This window comes from Vitis vinifera, chromosome 2, assembly GCF_030704535.1.
Source record: "Vitis vinifera cultivar Pinot Noir 40024 chromosome 2, ASM3070453v1".
Lineage (NCBI taxonomy): Eukaryota > Viridiplantae > Streptophyta > Magnoliopsida > Vitales > Vitaceae > Vitis > Vitis vinifera.
The window spans coordinates 6409890-6434384 of record NC_081806.1 but is presented as its reverse complement, the minus strand read 5'-3'; the positions used below and the strand labels follow the sequence as shown (position 1 = coordinate 6434384).

General features: G+C 37.9%; 1 protein-coding gene across 2 annotated transcripts; it reads right to left on the bottom strand.

Annotated features, from left to right (window-relative positions):
- Positions 1-884: 884 nt before the first annotated feature.
- Positions 885-23819, bottom strand: LOC100242100 (histone-lysine N-methyltransferase, H3 lysine-9 specific SUVH8). 2 transcript variants are annotated; one of them, XM_019218351.2, is made up of 3 exons: positions 23629-23819; positions 19799-23158; positions 885-1302 (listed from the first exon to the last, which is right to left on the bottom strand). In XM_019218351.2, exon 2 carries the CDS (start codon positions 23130-23132, stop codon positions 19860-19862), a length of 3273 nt encoding a protein of 1090 aa, XP_019073896.2. In that variant the 5' UTR covers positions 23133-23158; positions 23629-23819; the 3' UTR covers positions 885-1302; positions 19799-19859. The 2 variants fall into 2 exon arrangements, with proteins under 2 accessions (XP_019073896.2, XP_010646790.2); XM_010648488.3 differs by having other exon boundaries at positions 23567-23809.
- Between the last annotated feature and the right edge of the window lie 676 nt (positions 23820-24495).

The window sequence follows — 24495 nt, the reverse complement described above, 5'->3', positions numbered from 1 at the left end:
AGTATTCATATTGCTATATTTTAAATAAAATAATCAATTAAATTATCTAGGACTTATGATCATTTTAAAATATGAGTAATTCAAAGTATGTGCTAATTTAGATACTATGTGACCACATCTCAAGATTGACAATGATGAAACATAATAGCAAGAAGATAATGTATGAATTGGTAACATGTATCATATGCACCTCAGCCAACACATTTCATCTTAGTGACCCACTTTGATGATCAAAACAAGTTATCCAATTTTCATGAAAATTGATACACTATAGTTTCTATTGAATTACCTAAATTTATAAACTACTCCGAACATAATTATTAAGTTACAAAGATCTTATGATTTATATTTTCCGATATCTATATACCCGCACTAGACCAAGGACAATGTGTTGGATTGAAGAGAATACTTATAAAGACAATATACAAATAAATCATACATCCATAAAAGGTGCACAAGATGGATTCCAATAATAACAAGAGGAACTCAACTAAATAATTAATCTTATTTATTAGAACTAAAAGATGCATTTTTCTCTTTCTTCTCCATCATGGCTGTGTTTGATTCCACTGTTAAAAGTTCTTCAAGAATGGCCACACTGCTGCTTGTTTTAAGGCTTCTAATGGCTAGCCTACACTTAAAATCAAAATTGAATATGACATAATATTCTCAAATAAGATCTACTATGGTCCAAGGATTTTTCAGGGAAGTGTTGGTTATCTTTGATCGATTTTGTTGTGTGCTCGAAGATGATCAAGCTCTTATTTTGATATATTTCTTTCTTTAATATCCTAGAATACTTCAACTGGCTTCACAAAAGAAGTCTCGGAAATCCAAGCTTTTTTCCTGTCAAACAGAATGACTAAAGTTCAGTTAGTCCCTGCTGATAAAATCAAACCAACTCCAGAACAGTAATGATATATTCTTTCCCATGAACCTATCTATACAGCACAAGGTTGTCCTGTTTTTTAACAACTCCTCACCAAAGAACAAAATAACTAAAGACATGTATGCTCCAAAATTCATGTGAAGTTGTCTACACAATGAGAAATTTTACGACTCAAGGCTGTGGTGACTGCTGTGCCCCCACCATCTTCACCAGTGTAGCATCATGAGTTGTCATTACAAACAAAATGTGAGAGCACCTACAATTTTCGCTTTCTTTGCCCTTCTTTTTTGGCTGATGAAAATTGCAGGGGCAGGGACAATCCAAAACAGCTCCAAAATATTTGAGTTAGGCAAAGGTCAGAAGCATGTACATGTTTCATCTTTGACAGATGACCTGTTTCTTGCACGAGTTATCTGCACAGGAGAGGAGGGAGTTATCCATCAAGTTGACAACAGCTAGCAAATCATAGAAAATGAAAATCTTCCAAGGAAAAACAACAAAAACAAAGACATGTTTTGTGACAATAATAACTAAAAATTCCCACAGGATGGTAGGCCATAAGGGCTGCAACTTGGGCATGTTCATGTACAAGTTAAACTTCAGGTTGGGTTTGGGCTTGGGCTTGGGCTTCAGCAAATGAGTTTTATGTATGGGTTGACCTTGGATTAACTGTCAACCTGGCCCAACCTGCCCAAATTGCACCCTAGTAGGCCATTAAGCTACAAATTTTCAGGGTTTTAAGGTGTTAGAATATGGACCCACAATGCATATCATAAGGAAAACAACAAAAATAAATACATGACTCAGGACAATTTGAATAACTAAAAATTTCCTTGGGATGATAAGCCTAAGGGAGTCATCCTAAATACTATTATTAAGTTACTAATTTTCTTAAAAGCTTAAGTTGTTGGAATATGGGTTCAAAATGCATCCCAAGGAACACTCGAACTTACCAATTAAAGATAAATGGATGGGGGAAATAAATAGTATGAAAGACTCAAACTTGAAACCTCTAGTTAACCATAGCTCTAATACCATGTTAAACTACCAACTTTCCTAGAAGCTTGAGTTGTTAGGATAACAATTATTACCCTATCAAAAAGCAGTAATTATTCAATTATACTAAAAGCTACATTTTCATAGCTTCCATATTAATCTCTTTTAACAAAATTATCCAAACACCTACAAAAGTTCTTATCAAGCTTATAAAAATTCTCCTCCCAAACATAGCCTAACAGGATTGCTTTAGCTTGTTTGCTAATTTCAACAGCTACCTAGTGTGTTTGATTATTCTACACTCCACAGCTTATGGCAATACCAGCCATGACCCAAAACCTATTAGAATATATGAAAATGCATGGAGCCACCTTTAGTATTAATTTAGCGGAGAGCAATTTGTTCTAGCCATTTGCCCTAAGAAGAAGAAGAAACAAAGAGAAAAATCTATGTTGCCTGGAATCTACTAGCAGTGCAAAAAGAAACCCATGAACTTTTTTTTTTTTTTTGATTGGAAACGACACAAAGATTTATTGATAGAAAAAAAGTACAAAAGAAGGATGAGGAATCCTCCTGCCAAAGACAGCTAAACTAAAGAAAAAAACACTGAAAAACGCGCAACACTCTAAAAAGACCACTCCTTATGGAGTACAAACAGCTATCCAATCAAGAAGTAACGCATTAAGGGGAGTCCCCTTAAAAACCTTGGAACAATAGGCCCAAAGAGAAGCGAGGTAAACAATAGAGTCCCATAGAGCCTCTGAATTCCTTGCTTTATCCTCAAAAATCCTCGCATTCCTTTCCCTCCACACAATCCGAATAAGAGCGATGTTTGCAGCTTGCCACAAGGCTATCCCCCTCTTAAACGAACCAAATCCATTGAATTTGATGTACATCATGTCAAGGATGCTTCTCGGGGGAACCCAATCCATCTTAGCTAACTGAAATAACCTGTGCCATAACCCAATCGTCAAGGAGCAATGAAGAAAAATATGATCAGCTGATTCCCCATGCTTCATGCACAGAATACAAATATCCGGACTAAGGGCTTTGTAGGGTCTTCTCACTTGTAGCATGTCATTAGTATTCACCTTCTTGTGTGCCACTAACCAGATGAAGGACTGCACTTTGAAGGGAATTTGAGAATTCCAAACGAATTTAGAAGGAAAAACCTGAGGAGGACCAAAAAATTGGGATAAAGCTAGAAAGAAAGATTTAACTGAAAAAAGCCCTGAAGAAGACAAGGGCCACGATCTGGCATCTGGAACCGAAGGAGATAAATGCACTCCATCAAGAGAGCGCATGAGGCCTTCTAAGTCCTCAATCTCAGAATCTGACAAGTTACGACGGAAATTTAAATTCCAAGAGAAAGGGCGAGTAGGACCAAGAACTGATGAAATAGGTATGTTTTTATCCAAGACTACTCTAAATAGACTTGGATATTGGGATCCCAAAGGTTGGTCCCCCCACCACAAATCTTCCCAGAAGCGAATTCTTTCCCCATTTCCTACCACAAATCGAGTAAACGAGGAAAACTCTTGAAAGACTTGAGAAATAGCCTTCCAAGGACAACGATGTGACCATCTGACTATTGTGTTAGCATCCCAACCATTGGAGTGAGAACCATAGATGCTTAGTATGACCTGATGCCATAGAGCTGATCCCTCTCTAGGGTACCTCCACAACCACTTCCCTAAAAGAGCGAGATTTCTTAAAGAAATATTCCCAAAACCCAAACCCCCTCTTTCCTTCGGATTACACACGACATCCCACCTGACTAGATGATCCTTTTTACCTTCCCCAATCCCTGACCATAAAAAATCCCTCTGCAACCTCTCGATTTTTGCAGCAACTGAAGCGGGTAACTTAAATAAAGAAAGATAGTAACAGGGCATATGGGTAAGGCAAGAATGGATGAGAGTTATCCTCCCGCCGAAGGATAGGTATGCCTTTTGCCAACCATCTAATCTTCTTGAAATTCTCTCAATCACAGGATCCCAAAAACCACCTGCCCTGGGGTTCCCGCCCAAAGGAAGACCCAGATATAGTATAGGCCAGCCAGAAGCCTTGCATCCAAGTGTCTCAGCCAATCTTGACATATGAGCATGATCCAAATTGATGCCATAAATATTACTCTTGTCTAAATTGACCTTAAGTCCAGAAATATGCCCAAATGCTAACAAAAGACTCTTGAGAGTCTGCAAGTCTTCCTCCCTAGTGTTAGAAAAGAAGATGGTGTCATCGGCAGCCTGTATGCCCCCTCTAAGCAGAGAAGGGTCTTTATTCAGCAGTATAGGATGCCCCTGCATAACTTCCTGAAGTGTTTGCCATAAAACAGGTTCCTGTTCTCGAATTTTGCTCTTAGTGATTCCTATGTCCAAAGCAAAATGTTTGCTTAAACCACAAATTACAAATGTCTGGTGGCTACTGGCAATAAGACTCAATAGATTCTAAGAAGGATCCTTGTAAAATGCTCCATCCCTTTTAAGACTTCATAATAAGCACTTCCTGGTAATGATTTTGCCTTCTATACATAGTAATTTTGTAAAGCTTTTGAAACATGCCCTGTATTCTTTGTATAATTCTACTTGTTTCAACTATCAATTCAAAGTTAGAATAATGGTGAAGAATATACAAAATTTTTAGGGTGTTCAATAAAACTAAAAAATTAAGCATGGAGAATTTATAGAAGTGAAAAGTTCATTGATATTATCTAAAAAATTAATGTTAAACAAACCTTTTGCAACATGAAGAACAAAATCTGAAAACTATGAATTTATAATTTTTCTTTTACGCTCTTATGGTGATACCTTTAATAAGTATATATGTATAAAAAAAAATTGATAGGCAATAACAAGATTTTATAAACAAGCATTTAAAAAATCAACATGCCAAGGTACATAGGACATGCAAGCCAAAGGGAATAGCCAAAAAAGAACACAAAAAACAACTCTCTCGCTTAATGAGAATCCAACCAATTAACAAAATAAATTATTGACATTGAACCTTCATGCATGTACAACTTTACCACACGAAGAGATTACCAAAGAAAAACTCTTCAAAACATGATAAGATGGTTCTTCATTCTCAAACGACTTTTGATTCCTCTCCTTCTAAATTGTCCAAAAAATACACAAAGGAACAACTCTAAACCTTCTTACATCTTTCCATAAAGGATCTATTTCACCCTAAAAGAAGCTCTCTAAATGTGCAAAAAAGCACCCAAGGAATGTCAAACAAATAAACTTGCTTTAGATGGTACCCATGGATTCCAAACAACACTAACCAAAAAAGGAATTGAACTCTCTAGCTCCAAGGCAGCATGTAGAGAAATTCAAAAAGAAGACATCATTCCTCAAATCCATCCACTCCACCTTACCTTCCTCTCTAGTCAATACCTTACCTTGCAATCTAAAGAAAAATTACTCTACATTTTTTTATAGGTAAAGAGAAATAGTATATATGGAAAGAGGAGATGCCAAAAACAGCACCCCCAAGTATACAATAAGTATACAGCAAAAGCCTAAAGGCTTACCCCAAAGGGAAAGGGAAAAAGGCAAAAAACATCATCTAACCTTACTTTGAGCCTAACCAATTAATGAAGCTAACAAGAGAATTAGGGTTCATATCTACAAATACACTAGACCAAAACCCCAAATTACATACAAAAGAATTTTTCAATCTTTGGACCAATAACTCCTCATTGTCAAATGCTAACAAGTTCCTTTCCTTTCACATTGTCCAAAATATACATAAAGGGGTCACTTGCCAAGCCTTTTTACAAGCTTTACTCACGAATGACCCATGCCACCCAAGAAGAGTTTCCTTAATTGAGAAGGAGAGAACCTAAGACACCCTAAAGAGGGAAAAGAACAAACGCCAAAGAACCCACGAATCAACAATTTCTACTTTGGAGTGGCAAATGAAACATCTATTTGCCAAATAGAATCCCCTCCTTTGGATTTGGTCCAAAGTTAAGACTTTCCCCCAAGTTGCCTTCCAAGCAAAGAAACCCACCTTAGGTGGCGCACAAGATCTCTAGATGCTACTACTAGGAAACAAAAGAGGGTCTCCAAGCTCCAAAACAAAATATAGAGATTTGACTGAAAAGTTCCCACACCTCAAGGTTGTCCAAATCACCATGTCATCAACATCCCTATGCACCCTAGTTGCTTGAATCTTCAGCAAAAAACGCTCTCCAGTTTCCAGCCCCCAATTATTAAAGGCCCCAGAGAACCAAGGGGTCCAACCACCCCCTTCACCTTCGGGGTTCCAAACATCCGCCACCTTAGACAAGAAGAGGGCAAATAAGGAAGAGAATGACTCACAACGTGGCTCATCTTCATACCGTTTGTCCTTCTAAAATCTCACACTCTGACCATTACTCACTTAGAAGGTCAATCTGCTACTCAAAATATCCTACTCCTTTCTTATAGCTTTCCACGGCCCACACCATACCTCTCACTCACCTCATAAGAACACCACCCCCCATCATCTTCTCCGTACTTTTGATTAATGACTTGCTTCCAAAGAGTCTCTCTTTCTTTGGCATACCGCCAACTCCACTTGCAGAGGAAGGCTTTGTTCATCGCAAAGAGATTCCTCACACCTAATCTTCCCTTCTTTTTCTCCAAACAGACCATTTTCCACCTTAATAGATGTGGTTTCTGCACAAAAACCCCACCACCCCAAAGAAAATCCCTTTTAATCTTCTCCAACCTCAACCTCACCTACCTTGACCGACAAAAGAAAGACATGAAATAAATTAGCATGCTAGAAAGAGTGCTACATATTAAAGTGAGTCTCCCTCCCTATGAGATATACTCTCTTTTCCACATAGCTAGCCTTTTTCGGAATCTCTTTTCAACACCATCCCAAATTGCCACAGATTTGAAATGAGCCCTCAAAGGAAGACCCAGGTAGCCGGAAGGGAGACCGCCCACCTTACACCCTAACTCCAAGGCCAAGTCATCAATATTTTCCACCCTTCCCATCGAAATTAGCTCATTTTTTTCTAAGTTGATTTTCAAACCAAAATAAGCCTCAAACCACATAAGAAGTCAACTCAAAAAAGTTATCTGGTCTTACAACATGCCACAAAACACCAAAGTATCATCGGCAAATAATAAATGAGAGATCAAAATCCCAACACCACCCCTACCTCTCACCCGCCACCTAAACAAGTAGCCACCACTCTTCGCCCACTTCAAGAGACAACTAAAAACCTCCATGACAATCACAAATAAATAAGGAGAGAGGGGATCTCCCTGTCTCAATCCCCTCAAACTTTGGAAAAAACCAGATAGGGATCCATTCACTAGAACGGAAAACTTCGTTGTTGAAATAACCATTCTACCCATTTAGTCCATCTCCTCCCAAAGTCCATCTTTCTTAGCATCAAAAGCAAGAACTTCCAATTCACACGATCATACACCTTCTCAATATCAAGCTTGCAAAGAACACCACCTTCATTGCTTTTCAACCTTAAGTCTACGGCCTCATTTGCAATCACAACTGCATTTAAAATCTATCTACCCTCCACAAAAGCATTTTGGGATTCCATGATCACTTTACCCATAAACTTCTTAAGTCTATTGGCCAGCACCTTAGTCAACAACTTATAAAGGTTGCCCACTAGGCTAATCACCCTAAAATCTCTCAAGTCTTCAACACCTCCTTTCTTTGGAACAAGAACCAAGAAGGTAGCATTCAAAGACTTAACAAATCCGCCCTCCTCATGGAGCTCCCCAAAAAAACTCAACACCTCTTCCTTCACAAACTCCTAACTAAAAAGACAAAACGCCATAGTGTATCCATCCGAACCTGGTGCTTTGTCTTTACCCAAATCAAAGAGAGCGGTGAATACCTTTTCTTCCGAAAAAAGAAGCTCCAGCCTCATAGCTAACTAAATCCTTAAAAGTCAACCCATCAACACTAGGTTTCCACCCCACTTCCTTGGAAAAGAGATTATAAAACGTCCCAACCACACTAACTTTTATCTCGTTCTCCTCAGTATACCAACTGTCATTCACTCTCACCTTGGCTAACCAGTTTCTTCTTCTATGCGCATTCGTCATCCTATGGAAAAAAGTTGGTTTTGCAGTCACCCTCCTTCAACCACACTTCCCTTGATTTATGTCTCCAAGAGATTTCCTCTCTAAGCACCCACTTTTTATAAGCCTCCCTTGCCTCCTTTCTAGCTTCAAACTCTTCTAGGTTTAGGGTTGTACCCTTCTGCTTTTCATCCCAAAACGCCACCTAACTTAGAGCTTCTCCCTTTCTAGTCTCAATAAGACCAAACACGTCTTTATTCTAAGACTTCAAGACTGCTTTTAAAAATCTCAATTTTGCATCTAAAACAAAGCTACGTGAATCGTTAAAAATAAAGCCCTCCCACCAATTCTTAGGCAGATCTTTAAACCCCTCTTCCTCCAACCACATTTTCTCAAATCTGAAAGAAGAGGGTCCTCTCCTTAGGCCTCCCCCATCAAGTAAAATGGGAAAATGATCAGAAACCGATCTAGGTAGAACATATTGCATAGTCTGATTAAACAATTTGTCCAAATTTTCTCTCACCAAAAACCAATCAAGTCTAACTTGGGAGTGGTTATTCAACCCACCCTCCCAAGTGAATGGACCCCTCTGCAAAGGAATGCCCTCAGCTCCAACTCCTCTGTCACCTCTGAAAATCTTCTCATGGTTGAAGTTAGACCTCCTCCCTTACAGTGCTCCCCAGAGAACCTTATCATGTTAAAATCCCCACCGACACACCAAGGGTCACTCCAACTTCCATTCATTTAGATATCTAGAGAAGTGAGTGTTCCAATGACCCTTTTTACCTATTTGGTCCCACAAATCCGCCAATGAAGTCTTTTTTGATAAAGCTAAAGCATATAAAGATGGAAAATAAACACACAAGGGCTCACCCCCATACCACTTATCTTTCTAAAACCTCTCTCTCGTCCTATTACCCACAAAAAAAGGAATTTTTACTATTAAAGGTATCCTAATCCTTCCTAGTAGCTTTTCATAACCCGACATAATACCTATCTCTCACATTACAAGACTACCACTATCCTTCTTCCTCCCTATATTTTCCAAATATAACATGTCTCTAAAGACCTTTCTTTCAGGTGCCTATTGTCAACTTTACTTACACGAGCCTTATTTTTTTTTTTTTTTTTGATAGGAAACGACAAAGTAATATATTAATAGAAAAACAAAGTACAAGAGAAGGATGAGGAATCCTCCCACCAAAGAAAACTAGTCTACAAGAAACCCAAAATCAGAAATTACACTATATTAACAAACAACTACTCTAGGCTAAACCAACCCATCGGAACTACACGCCGCTAACCAATCAAGTTGTAACACAATAAGGGGGATTCCCTTGAAAACCTTGGAACAAAAAGGCCAAAGAGAAGCAAGGAAAAAAATAGAATCCCAAAAACTCTCTGGATTCCTTGCTTTATCCTCAAAAATCCTCGCATTTCTCTCCCGCCACACAACCCAAATTAACGCTATGCACGCAGCTTGCCATAAAACTATCCCTCTCCTCGATAAACCAAAGCCACTGAAAAGGATGGATTGCATGTCAGAAATACTCCTTGGGAGAACCCAATCCATCTTGGCTGACTGAATAATCTGTGCCATAACCCCAACGTCAAAGAACAATGTAGGAAAAGATGATTTGCTGATTCTCCATGCCTCATGCACAACTTACAAATATCCGAACTAAGGGCTTTGTGAGGTCTTCTCAATTGTAGCAAGTCATTAGTATTTACCTTTTTGTATGCCACCAACCAGACAAAGGACTTAACCTTGAAAGGGACCTGAAAATTCCAAACGAACTTGGTAGGGAAAACTGAAGGAGAATTAGGGCAATGAAATAAGGCAAGAAAGAAAGACTTGATTGTAAAAAGCCCTGAAGAAGATAAAGACCAGGATCTCGCATCTGGAACCGAAAATGTCAATTGCAAATACTCAAGTGATCGCATGAGACCTTCTAAATCTTCTATCTCAAGATCGAATACGTTGCAACGAAAGTTAAAGTTCCAAGAGAAGGGACGAGTAGATCCGAGAATTGAAGAAATGGGAATATTTTTATCCGTGACTACTCTAAATAGTCTTGGATATTGGGAACTCAAAGATTGATCCCCCCACCACAAGTCTTCCCAGAACCGAATTCTATCCCCATTTCCTACCGCAAACCAAGTAAACTTGGAAAACTCCTGAAAGACTTGTGTAATAGCCTTCCAAGGACAACGATGTGACCATCTTACTATTGTGTTGGCATCCCATCCATTAGAGTGTGATCCGTTAATGCTTGAAATAACCTTGTGCCATAGAGCTGAACCCTCCCTATGGTACCTCCACAACCATTTCCCTAAGAGTGCGACATTCCTTAGAACTATCTTAATACACGAGCCTTATTAAGAGAAGAAAGGCATGTAAAACTTAAATCCTCTTTCTTTAATCGATACAAACGGTCGACCACTTCCCCAGATGAAGTTTTTTCTCCTAAGTTTTGCCTCCCTAAAGGAAATCCCTTTAAATCTTCTCAAACCTAGATATGATTTTTCTCATAATACTAAACAATGACATAAAATAGATGGACAAGATAGGTAATGGGCTCTAAATCAAAACAAGTCTCCCCCCTTGAAAGATATATTGCCTTTGTCACATTCATAACCTTTTACAGAACCATTCTTCCACCCTATCCCAAACCTCCATTAATTTAAAAGGAGAGTTCAATGAAAGCCCTATATAAGGCAAGAAAAGCACTCTTACCGTACAACCCAATTTATAAGCCAACTCCTCTGTATTATCCACCCTTCACTTTTGAAACCAACTCACTTTTTTTAAGTTAATTTTTAGACCTAGGATGGCTTCAAACCACATGAGCAACTAGCTTGAATGAACCATTTGATCTTGAGAAGCCTAAAAAAAAACAAGGGTATCATCTACAAACAACAAAAGGTACACCTCCTCCCTATTACCCTAGATCCCAACAAGTAGCCTCCCTCCTTAACCCTCTTCAAGAGACAACAAAGAGCCTTCATTGCTATTACAAATAAATAGAGAGAAAACAGACCCCCCTGCTACAAACCACTAGAGCTTTGAAAAAATCCAGGAGCACAATTAACAAGCACTATGCCCATGTTTATAAACCTACAATCAGAACTCTCATCTCTTAATAAAAAAGAAACTAGTAAAAATAGTAAAATATGGAGACAATTGATCAAGAGAGATAAGAATTTTGTTTTGTTGGTGAAGCATGTTAATTGGTGTTATTTGCGTAAGAGGAGAGAGGAATCAGTGATCTGCTGATCCCTTTTCTGGTGGCTTGTGAATTGTAGCCAATGGTGTTAGAGGTCTAGGGATTTAACTGGATGCTTTATTTTTCCATTTAAAGAGCATCTTGTAAGGCGGCACCATAACTTCATAAAAAGGAGGCTGTCGAGGGTAATACGTATTGTTTGGCTTGGTGCTATGCAAACTAAGGAACCTGAGAACTTTGAGGGGTCAGAATCACAACTAAGGAACCTAAGAACTTTGAGGGGTTGGAATCATCTAGTACCAAGATAAAAGAGATCCATGGTGTCGGGTTAGTGGTAATCTTGTAATGCAGAGACTGCACATTACCCATCTCTCATATTACAACACAATACCCATCTCTCACATTACAACACAATACCCATCTCAAGTTTTAGTACAAGTGCTCAGCTTTTTTAACTCGTGAATTTTGGGCTTTTATTTCCAATTTTTGAATTTGAATTTATTTCCTTCCACAAAACATAAAGTCTTAAATTTTATTAAGTATTCAATTCAATACTCTGAAATTTTACTGAATTTCCTGGACTATTTTTCCAAGTTTTGGGTTGCAAGTTTTGAAATAAAGTACACCTCAAAATGCCAAAACCATTTTGGAATGAATCTATCTTACTAACTGAATGAGTTCTCGTATATATAGACACTTAGCATACAGCATATACTAGTTTGCCAAATTCCAAAGCCATGATCAAAGTTTAACCATGTATAAGTACCCTTCCTATAAGACTTAATTGCTGTAAGGTGCCAAATGATAGAGGATAGGGTTCTATTCCTCATCTTTATAAATTTGTTGTACATTCTCTTCCATATATTAAGCGTACAAGAATGCTGTTTGCTTCTCTTTACTAAGCAATCTCTTAGATATTTGTTAATTTACCCAGAGTTTTTGCATTTATTGAATTCCCTTCTCTGGGCTCCAATCTATCATGAATATTTTCTAATGAAAACAACACTGCTAGCATTTAAAAGCAAATCCACAATCACATTTGATATTAACTATGTTTCCATGGAAAAAAAAACAACATAGTGTAGTTTCTTGTTCTTTTATTGTGTTGTTTAGTTTTATCTTTGGAGGGAGGATTCCTCATCCTTCTTTTGTACTTCTTTTTCTATCAATATATATAATTGTTGTTTCCTATCAAAAAAATAAAATTAAAATTAAAAAGATAGCAATAATAATAATAACATTAAGCAATAGCAATTGTACCACTATTAATACTAATGGCAATGATGATGGCATGATGCTTTTGATGATGGTGATAATAATGATGATAATTAGGATAATAATAATAATAATAATAATAATAATTAGGATAATGGTGGTAATTAGGATAATAATAAAAATAATAACCACCCAGTCCAACCTACCCCTACCCCTAATGAGCCAAACTTGGTGAAGTGGTATTCAAGGTAAAGGCATATATGGATTTTTTACTCAAACCCAAATTGAGATCAGGCTGTTTTTGGTTTAATATCACTCATCCCAGTTCTACCCATTTATAGATAAAATTACAAAACTATTATTAAAATTCCAAAAATGCCCAACATATTCCATATATAATGAAGATTTTTTCCTCTCAAAATCTCATTCTCTCTACACCTGCTGAATCACCAACCCAAGAGGGTGCATTAGTGCATGTATATATAATCTCATACAAAAGAATTTAGGCCAATGACCTTAGTGGGTGGGTTGTATAATCTTCTTACTAAAATGCTAGCATTAAGTTAATTGTTGAAGATTAATGGAAGGTTGACCTCTGATTCTCATAATGCTTTACAAAGGAGAGACAGATTTTGTATCCAATATCGATTGCTAATGAGGCTATTGATTTAAGACTGAAAAGTAGGACGGGTTATTTTTTGCTATCAATTATGCACATTAGTTTTGGCCAGAAAATGGATCAGATGGATCCCATTTTTCATGTCTATGGTGTACTTTTCAATAGTGGTCAATTGGAGCCACATTCGTTTCTTTCAAATGTTAAGACATTTGAGTCAGGATAATCTTCTCTTCTCCTGATTATAGAACTCTAAGTTGTTTGATTTGTAAAGGGGAGAGGATGGTTTTGTCAATGGATCGAGGTTGGGGAAGAAGGGGTCAAGCTGTGGAACTCTTTTATCTCCTATTTACGAATGATACCCTTTGGTCGTGTGAGGCCTATAGTGTGCAGTTCCTCTGCTAAAGGTGGATACTCTTTTGTTTTGAATTGGTCTCTAAACTTAGAATTAATTTTGGCAAGAGTGAGCTTATTCCAATTGGGAATGAAATGGACTTAGAAAAAGCTGTGTCATGGTTTGGTTGCAAAAGTGCATCTTTGCCTTTTATTTATCTGGGTTTGCCTCTAGGCACTCCCTTAAGTCCTTTTCTCTTTGGCATACTGTGGAAGAGAGGTTTGAGAAATGACTTACTCTATGGAAGAGCTAACGTTTGAGGAGGGAGGAAGACTTCCGCTGCTTGTGAGCACTTTTTCACGTTTCTGGTACATCTTTTGTCTTCCTTTGTGATCCCAAGTAAAGTGAGGAAAAAAAACTGAAGAAGTGTCAATATGACTTTCTGTGGGTTGGTGGTTTTGGAGAGAAAAATTCACTTAGTGAAATGGACTTCCATTATGTGGTCTAGGATACAGAAATCTTTCTCTGCTTGACAAAGTATAGTTAGGAAAATACTTTTGGAGGTTATACATAGAGAATGATGACATTTGGAGGAGAGTCCTTATCTTCAAGTTTGGGCAGGAAGAGGAGGGTTGCTGCTAAAGGATGGGGAGGGAGACGCATAGGACAAGTCTTTGGACAGCCATTAGCGGAGTGTGAGATCTTCTTTGGTAGAACGAGACTTGAGGTAAGAAGTGGGAGGAGGGCCAAGTTTTGGCTTGATGTATGGTGAGGGGAGGTAGCATTAAAAGATCATTATCCTGTATGTTTCAGCTTTGCACAAAGATGCCTGAGTTGAAGATTAATGGATGAAAGATACTTGAGTTGGCTTAATATATGGTGTGAGAGTAGCAAAAAGGTGGTTGGTCATTGGTTACCTAGATTCAAAAGGAGATTTCAGAATTCAAAGATTGGGAGTTGACATCAGTGGAGACCCTTTTGCTGCAAAACTTGAGGACAAGTGGGGTTGAAAGCAGTTCCTCTATTTTTTTTTTCTTCCTCAGGGAACTCAATTTCATTCACCCCTAGAGAATATTTGGACTTCAAATGCTCCTTCTAAAATGTGTCTCTTTGTGTGAGAGGTTACATGGGTGAAATTCTTACTATGAATTAGCTTATGACGAGGTGATAACCTCTAGTGCATAGATTTTGTATATGCAAGAAATTCTTACTATGGATTAGCTTATGACGAGGAGATAGCCTCTAGTGCATAGATTTTGTATATGCAAACAAAAGGAGGAAATAACTAATCAAATCAGCATTCCTTGTAAAAGAAGTCTTTAATCATTAGTACCCTCCCTCAAGAGATCAAGGAGATCTTACCAGAGTGGTGTAGTGCTTTTGTGGGAAATAAAAGCAAGAAGTTTTGGGGGATGCTCCTTTGTGCCTATTCTACTGTATGGAAAAAAAGGAATGGATGGACTTGTGAAAGTGATGAGGGGTTTGACCCAAATAAAAACAAGGGACTTTGGGGTTTGTGGGAAAAAAAAAAAAGCACCCATAGTTTGAAGAGTTAGGGTTTGAGAGTTTGAACACCATTTTTTATACTCATCTAAATTCTAAGCGAAACTTGATCATGTTTTTTGATGGACACATGAATTAAACCAAACCACAAACAGTCTGTCTTCTTTGAGTGCTTGCTTGTTTTGTTTCTTTCCACCAAGTTTCTCTTTGCCATTAAAACCTATAATATCATGGCATCTGTCACAACATTTTCCAAAATCATACATGGAGCAATAGCAAAATATTGCACATTAAATTTTGTTCTTATTCTATTATCTCATGTCATATAAGTCTTCAATATCACCGGAGCTTATGTTTTGTCATGGGCGTGAATCCATGTATTGAAATTTAATAGAAATGAGGATGAGTCATGTGGAAGAATAAAATTAGGAAAGTTGTGATTTTGGAGAGAGAATCAGGTAATCCCCTTATCAAAGGGATTTGTTGTAATTGAGTTAGGAAAGTTTTCTATTTAGGTGCTAGGATTTTTTGTATATATATGTGAGTCTTCGTACAAGCAAAAGATTAAGGAAAATAATTTTATACCTTTCATCTCTTTTCTTCTACATGGTATCAGAGCCCTAGGCTCATAAACCTAGGAACCAAGAAGAGAACCTTTGCTTATGGCCTTAATCACCTAAGTTCCAACTTTAGTGTCGACCTTCATTGTCGACCTTTAAGGGTGTCTCTCTTTTTCTGCACCACGCCACATTTGGAAGCACAAGATCACGTCGTACTCGTCTCCACCTTGCATTGCCATCGTCTCGTCCTCACACCACAAACCTCTCCTTCCTGCACTACTATCGCGCCACTACTAGAAAGGTCAAGCCATCATCCTCGATCTCCTTGCGTCGGTGAAGATCCATTGACGTATGTCATCACTGATCAAGAGACAGAGCCATCGCCTTTGCTGCAAACAAAGATCGTGAATACCTCATGTGCACAACAAAATACCTAGCGACTACAAGTCGTTCCCATGCCTCCAATATCGTCAAAAATAATGGTTTGATGTCACTTCCATGATCGTCAAGAGAGCTAGACCTTCGACGCACTATTGTGGCTGCTCCTTCTAATCTCTACAGGTGGCCTTCAATCACGAACCCATTGCAAAAGCAATCAGAGACCACCGTCATCTTTGCATCGTCAATACAACTGGAGATCATGAACCCATCGCAAAGGAAACTAGAGACTACTGTCCACTAGGCTATAACACGACTCCGCATGTTATTTAAATCCTCAAGTTTCTTTTATATTTTTAAAAGAGAAAGTTTTTAAAAGGTTTGTTTTTTTTCTTAAATTAAAAAGAAAAAAAAAAGTAAAAGGTATCAGAAACCACTACTCAATCTAAAGGAATAACAACCAATTACAATAGAGGGCAGCAAAAGGATATTGGACAAGCACACTTGTCTTCTGTTCAAACAGTTGAAAAAAGATCCCTGAAACCAAGCGGATTCAGTCAGGAGGAGATTGAAAAACTAAGAATTTTGTAGGGAAATCTTGAGAAACCTTCATGTACGTACTCTTTAGCACTTTCAAGTAAGTTTCCTATTCCCATTTGTGGATTAAAAATCTCATATAAAACCTTTGTCAACTCATGGGTTATAGATTTAGGTGTCACAATTCACATGACTCGTTCATCTTACCAATTTAACAAATATAACCCTTGTCCAAACAGTAGGAAAATAGTCATAGTCAATGGTTCATTAAGCACCATTGCAGGTGTAGGAGATATCCAAATTAGTCTCACATTCACACTTAGAAATGTGTTTCATGTTCCAAAGTTGTCTACTAATCTTGTTTCTATACAAAAACTTACACAAGATTTTGGTTGCAATGTCATTTTTTACCTTACTCACTATGTATTTCAAGACCAAAATTTAGGAATGATTGGACTTGCTTAGAAACATAACGGGCTTTACTACCTTGAGACACCAAGCAAATCATTTGTATCTCCTTTTTTAGCCCCATCTTTTCAATAAAGAAAAAATTTTACTTCATCATCATAGGCTTGGACATCCGTTATTTAGAACTCTTAAGATCTTGTTTCCTTCTCTATTTGAGAAATTAGATATTGAGAGCTTTCATTGTGAGGCATGTGAACTAGCTATACACAAGCATTCAACATTTTCAATCAGTGATAAAAGAAGTTCAAAGCCTCTATATCTTATCCATAGTGATATTTGAGGTCCTTCTCCTATTCCAAATATATGTGGGGCACGCTAGTTTGTGTCTTTCATCGATGATTGTACTAGGGTCTCTTGAATTTTCTTACTTAAACACAAATTTGATGTGAGTTTTGTTCTCCCAAATTTTCCTAACATGATAAAAACCTAGTTTGGTGTCACTATCAAGAGGTTTTGGTCGGACAACGCCAGAGATTATTTCAATCAAATCCTAACTTCATACTTTCATCAAGACGGTATAATTCATGAGGCATCATGTGTAAACACCCCACAGCAAAATGGAGTTGTTGTGAGGAAAAATGGTCATCTCCTTGATACAACACAAGTTTTTTTGTTCTAAACACATGTGCCTAAATCTTATTAGAGGAAAACCGTCTTAACCGCCACATATCCCATCAACCGATTACCTTACAAAGTCTTAGGTTTCAAAAGTCCCATGAAAATACTTTCATCATTTTATCCTAATATGAGAAACACAAACCATCTCATTCCTAAGATATTTTGGTGTGTGTCATTTGTGCATGTTCACGGTCCAAATAGGGGAAAATTGGACCCAAGAGCGTGTAGGATATTTGTCAACTCAAAAGGGATATAAGTGTTACCATCCACCATTCAAAAATAAAATTTATCGACTGGTGTTACTTTCAACGAAAGCAAGTCTTATTTTCTCATTCCCTATCTTCAGGGGGAGAATTCCATCGAGGAAGACAAGGATCAGGATTTTTGTTTCACTGATCCCTTCCCTATTGACCCTCCTAAAGTGTCTGATCCAGTATATGTACCCTCCTCTAAATCTGAGCCATCCATTGAGTCTACTTTTGAGAATTGAATGATTGGCAAAGTGCACTCAAGAAAAAAAGTTGTAGTTCCTCAACTTATACAAGTCCAAGAATCTGAACCAACTTCTAGAAATGAGGTAAAAGTCTCTCGTCCTCCCTTACAAATTAAATCAGAACTTCAGTATGAAAAACCCACAAACCAATGAGAATTGGAGACAAACCATGAATGCAAAAACGGAGACCCTGGAGAAAAATAAAACTTGCGAGTTAATAGATTTGTCTACAGGAAAAAAGACCAATGGGATGTAAGTGGGTCTATACTGTTAAGTATAGAGCAAATGGGACACTAGTGAGGTACAAGGCGAGATTGGTGGCTAAAGGATATACTTAGACATATGGCATGGATTATCTAGAGACATTTATTCCAGTTGCCAAGATGAACACACTCAGAATTTTTATAATTGGGATCTACAACAGTTCGATGTCAAAAATGCATTTATAAATGGAGATCTAGAAGAATAAATTTATATGGAAGTGACTCAGTCACTAAAAAAGTGTGTAAGCTGAAGAAAGTTCTATACGGGCTGAAACAGTCTCCAAGGGCGTGGTTTGGGAGATTTGCTAAACTGATGAAAAAATGGGATACAGACCAAGTCGAGGAGATCATACGTTGTTCTTTAAGCATTCAAAGAGTTACAACTCTTCTGATATATGTAGATGATATCATTGTGACGGGAAATGATAAAAAGGAACGACAAACTTTAAAGCAATGCTTGATCAAGGAGTTTGAGATTAAAGAGTTAGGAATGTTGAAATATTTCCTAAGAATCAAAGTTGCATACTCTAAGCAAAGAATCTTTATTTCTCAACAAAAATATATAAAAAAACCTTGTCAAAGAAACAAGGAAGTTGGCATGTAAACCAGCAAGCACCCCAATAGATCCTAATAATAATCTTGGAAAGGTTGAGGAAGATGTTGCGGTGGATAGAGAGATGTATCAACATCTAGTAGGAAGACTCATCTATCTCTCTCATACAAGACCAAATATAGCATATATTGTGAGTGTGATTACCCAATTCATGCACATTTCAAAAGAGGTTCATCCGCAAGCTGCTAACCAAGTGTTACAGTATCTTAAGGGGTCTCCAAGAAAGGGCATCCTATTTAAATAAAACTCAAGACTAATACTCTAAGTATACATAGATGTCGATTATGTTGAATCTATGGTGGATAGAAGATTAACCACTGGGTATTGCACCTTTCTTAGTGGGAATCCAGTAACATGGAGAAGTAAGAAATAGAGTTTGGTGGCGAGGTCTGGTGCCGAAGCAAAATTTCGAGCAACGGCAGAAAGAGTTTGTGAACTACTATGGTTGAAGATTATATTGGAAGATTTAAAGATTAAATGGGATGGCCCAATGAGACTTTACCGTAACAATAAATCTGCAATCAGCATTACACATAATCCAATGCAACATGATCAAACGAAACACATAGAGATAGACAGACATTTTATTAAGGGAAAACTAGATAGTGGGTTGATATATACTCCTTATATATCTACTGACCCCCAACTTGTAGATATACTCATAAAAATTTTAAGCAGTACAAAGTTTCAAACGAGTATATCCAAGCTGGGAATGGAAAACATTTATTCACCAGTTTGAGAGAAAGTGTGGAAAAATAAAATTAGGAAAGTCGTGATTTTTAAGAGAGAATTAGGTAATCCCCTTATTAAAGGGATGTGTTGTAATTGAGTTAGGAAAGTTCTCTATTTAGATGTTAAGATTTTTTTGTATATATATATGTGAGTCTTTGTACAGGCAAAAGATTAAGGAAAATAATTTTATACCTTTCATTCCTTTCATCTCTTTTCTTCTACAAGTCATTTTCTATGGGTTTCTTAAGACAGCAAAAAATATGCATGATATGCACTGTAGGGGAGGTTAGGCAAAGATCTTACAGTGAGAATGTGCAGGGAATCACCAATCTGGAGTTCTCCAATTCTTTTCAGCTACTCTGCCTCAATACATCCTGCCAGTGCACTCATCCGAACCACAATAGCAACTCTTCTTCTTGATATTTCCATTCGAATCACGAACCTGATCTATTGTATAATTGTAATGGTAAGTCAGCTCCTGTAGGGGAGGAATGTTTTCAGCAGCAAAGAGCATGATATGAGGAATCCTCTTGTTGTCATGATCATAAAGGACATTTTGGGCATAAAGGTTAGGGGAACAACTATGGTTGATGAACCTCCCAACATTTCCATATTGTGCTGCATCAATGGTGAAGCCAGCATCCTCCACAACTTCGCAAGAACTCAATTGTGCATCAGGCATGAGAGTCGAAATTCCATCCCAAAGAATTTCATTGTAGTTGTGCCCAATATCAAACAAATATTCATCATTGCCAGTTCTCTGTTCAGCTTCCTTGTCTTCAAGGAGCTCTCCTATATACTCACATATAAAACTTCCAGAAGGGATGGAAGTCAGAGATCTGACCCCCCACCCCCTGGATACAGTTTTGAAAATTTCAAGCTGAAATTTGATACCATGCTGACTGACTCTGTTATGGCAAGAACGAGAACATTTGCAAGAAGGACTACATTCATAGACTAAAGGCTTTGCTTCAACAATAGCTCCATTATAGTTGTAAGGAATCTCTCCTCCATTCTTGACTGCACAAGAACATTTCTCAGAATCTGAGCACCCATTGCTACAATCACAACCATTTGGAGGAAGACGGTGGCACCAGTCAGGATATATCATGCTGGTTATGTAAGTAAATGGCGGAGGTTTCTCATCGTCTATGGTGTTCACAGCAAAAATGGGAATTGGCTCTTTCCCCATAGAAATATCATCTACACAAAGACCCTCCCGTACTTTAAATTTTTTGGAGTTCTTCACTTCTTTCCAAGCAAGCTCTGGTTGACCTGGAATTCTGTTCAACTGGAACTTAAACACTAGCTTACCATGAGGCCCTATTTCCTGCCAGTATTTCTCCACCAAGTACAGCCCATCATAGATGTATGTTGTAACTACCTTAGCTCTTGAATCCATATATTCTGGGGCTTTGGTCTCTTTAAACCCTCGGATTACTCTTACCAGATTTTTTGCATCTATACTATTCTTGAGTGCAAGGTTTCCTCGTTCAAGCTTTTGATCTTCAGGTTGCTTATCCCCACCTATCAAATTTCCTCCTTGACCGGAATATATTAAAACATCTGAGTTGTCTAAATCATCAGCATAACCTCCAGAAGCTACTATGCTTGTAGCAAGGATTTTTCCATCATGCTTTCTATAATCTATACCACCCTGAGTTGGGCGATGAAGGCCAATAATTCCAAGCTCCACCCTGTATTGAAACTCGTCACCAACTTCTACCCCTGGCACAGGCCCGATTATTTGTTTTCCTGTGTTAACATGTTTCCCTTTATCCTTAAGAATGCGTGATGCTAGATAGTCAACCCTCCTGACTGGATTTCCCCCTTGCTTTGTCTTTGCTTCTTCTTCCTGCAAGAGCTTTCTAAAGATAGCCTGAAACAGACGTAAAGTCTCCCTAACTTTGTTTCGGGTAACAATTGAATCACAAGCCTCAACTTTACCACTTGAACTGCTGGGACCAAATGGAGGAAGACTCACATTAAAATCAAGCAGTCTCTGACCCACATGAAAATCTCCCTGTTCTTCATAATGCTCAATAGAATCCTCCTCATCCTTAACAACCAGTTGACCCATGCCCAGATTTTCAGCCCTTCTCGTAGGAGACGATTTCCTCTTTATAGATTTTCCTCCTGACTTTTCTGCTCTGTCAGTCTTGGCTCTGACTATAGATTTAGATTTTTCTAGCCCAGCTAAACCATCTTTCTTTCCTTTACTTCCGCTCATACCACTATCCAGGTTCAGTCCACCCTTTCCCTGCCTCCTCCAAGGACAATTTTGTGCAGCCATCAGACAAAGCACAGTCACCCTCTCCTGTGAAAGCTCGTCACCTGCTGGGACTTTATTTACTCTACCTGATAAACTTGTGACCTTCCTCTTGCTATTTTCATCCTTCGAATAAATCACAATCTCCTTTCCCACCTTCCCTTCCAAAACTTCATTTGCTTTCTCAACGATCTGGGACTTCTGATCTGGTCTAGGAAGATTGTTCTCCCGTGGAGACCCAATGCTCTGTTCCCTTTTAACTTCAAATTCCATCTTGACCTCAGAAGAAATGACTAGTGTAACTTGCTTCTTCAATTCTTTATTAGCTGATCCTTTAAATTCATCTTGAACTTTGTCCCTAGAATTTTTAGAAACATTTGCTCTCAATTTTTCTTTCAGCACATCTCTATCTTGAACATCCTCTCCCATTTGTTTCCCATCAATACTTACTGGCTCTGTCAGTGGCTTTTCTTTCACACCAGACTCCTCCTGACCCACAGTCTTGCCTTTAGAAGGAGCAGGAGCGCCTTCAGAAGGAGCAGGAGTCCCTTTAGAAGGGGCAGGAGCACCTTTAGAAGGAGCAGGAGCCCCTTTAGAAGGGGCAGGAGCACCTTTAGAAGGAGCAGGAGCTTTCAGACACTCTTCCTCACTAAGACGTGGAGCATTTCTTCCACAGAATGGAGGGAAGTCTCGAATGGCAGAAATTTTTCTCCGAGGTGGATATTTTTTTGTTACAGTCTTCTCCAAAACACTAGGAGCATTCATAGGCCCATTAGGCGGCGATGATACTTTCACACTTCCTGGTGGAGGCATCTCTTCCACTTCATGAAAATCCTTCAATATTTGAGAGGCCTCCTGCTCTAAAGATTTTATTGGTTCAAAAACTCTCGCATCAGACATCAGTGATTCTGTTTTCTCAGGCTCATTATGCATCAATTCAATCCCATGTGCCAAATCAGAAGACATCACTGTCATTTGGACCACGGAATGCAACTCATTGGATGTATCAGGCATTTCTGTTAGAATCGAATTTGCTAACTCTTTAGGAGATTTTGACTCAACTGCAGTTCCAGGAACGTTTACACCATCAACCTCCAAAGCATCTTCACTCTTTCCCCCACCATCCAATTTCTCACTACCACCAACACAAACGAAGGCTTCTTTTGGCATTCGTCGGGCCAACGGTCCACACCCAGGAGGAAAATCACGGATAGCAGAAACCTTCCGCCGCTTATACCTGGTTGTAACAACAGAACAGTCACCATTTTCCAGAGATCTTCTTTCTGACCTTCCTTCAGAATAACCACCATTAACAATAGGAACAGCTCTTAACAGCTCCTTGTGCTGCATATTCTCCACAACCCCCATTACACTTCCTCCCCAAGACGCAATACCTGACCACAAAAAAACTCACAACAGTGAAACTACATAACTTCAAGCAGAAACGAAGCAGTTTCCATAGTCCCAAACATCGAAAACATTTAAGTGTAAAGAAATAAATAACAAAAATTTGCACACCAAAGATTTTGGAGCAAAATAAATCAAGCCCTCTGTTTGATTCCCGAGAAAACCAAGGATTTTTAGCTACTATTACAAACACAGTCCAACAAAAATTTTAAGAACAAAAGAACCTGAAAAAATTACGAATAAAGGGACCTAACCATGGTTTGGTTGCCCAGAAAACATAGAAAAGAAATTGTCAAAAAAAAATTCGCGTGTCCCAATGATAAATCCAGAACTCAAAATCACAAATTATTCTCTTTTCCCACACTTTCTCAGTGACCAAACAGACATGAACGAACCTAACAAATGACGGATAAAATGGCCGTACAGAACAAAATCGAGCAAAAAAAAGAACACGGACCCGACTGGTGGAGCAATTGATTGATCAATTCCGATGATTCAATGGCTGTGGTCCGATGGCACGATTGTAAATAAACGAATTCTCAAGGTCAGAATCATGGAGAACCCATCTCTGCAATTTGGGAAGCTGAACGATGCAACGTTTACGTTGTGTGCACCCTGCGAAGGCAAGGGAAAGGGCCTTTTGCACATATGCCCTTACATTTTTAGTATTGCTATTTATAGCCATTGCCGCCAAATATAAAACTGATCAGAAAATTGAATAAGCAAAATGTAATACCGAGCTTTTTCTTGTTGGGTTAAAAATCATAATAGAAATTTTAAAATTATTTATAATATTTAATGTTTTTTATTGAAAATTATATGATTAATTAATTTAATTTAAATATATAAGCTCTATAACATATCAACTCTATTATAATACTATCAACTATTATGTTGTTTTGCTTAAATTGATAATTTAGCTTATAGCTCTACATATTTTTTTGTCATCTATATAATTACCGAAGATCTAAAATTGTTAAAAATTCATCTCAGTATAAAATAACTATATATTTTAGGTTATATAAAGCTTAATAACGTCTAAAGCCTAAAGTGGACCACGCAGAAAATTGAGCCTAAAAATAAATGAAAATGGAAATTTTGATAACAATGCTCAACCACTTGTCCCTAATTTTGCCCAAAATTGAAAGCTCTATTATAATATAACCAAAATATTAGGTCATTAATTTAATTTGATAATTTAGTTTATAACTCTACATATTTTTTCTTTTTTCTTTTTTTTTTCTTTTGCAATTTACATTGTTAGTGAAGACTTGAAATTGTTGAAAATTCATCTCATATAACACAAGTATCATTAAGTTATGTA

Excerpts from the sequence above, each read along its gene's own strand:
- LOC100242100 (XM_019218351.2), bottom strand. The coding sequence starts at position 23,132 with ATGGGGGTTGTGGAGAATATGCAGCACAAGGAGCTGTTAAGAGCTGTT.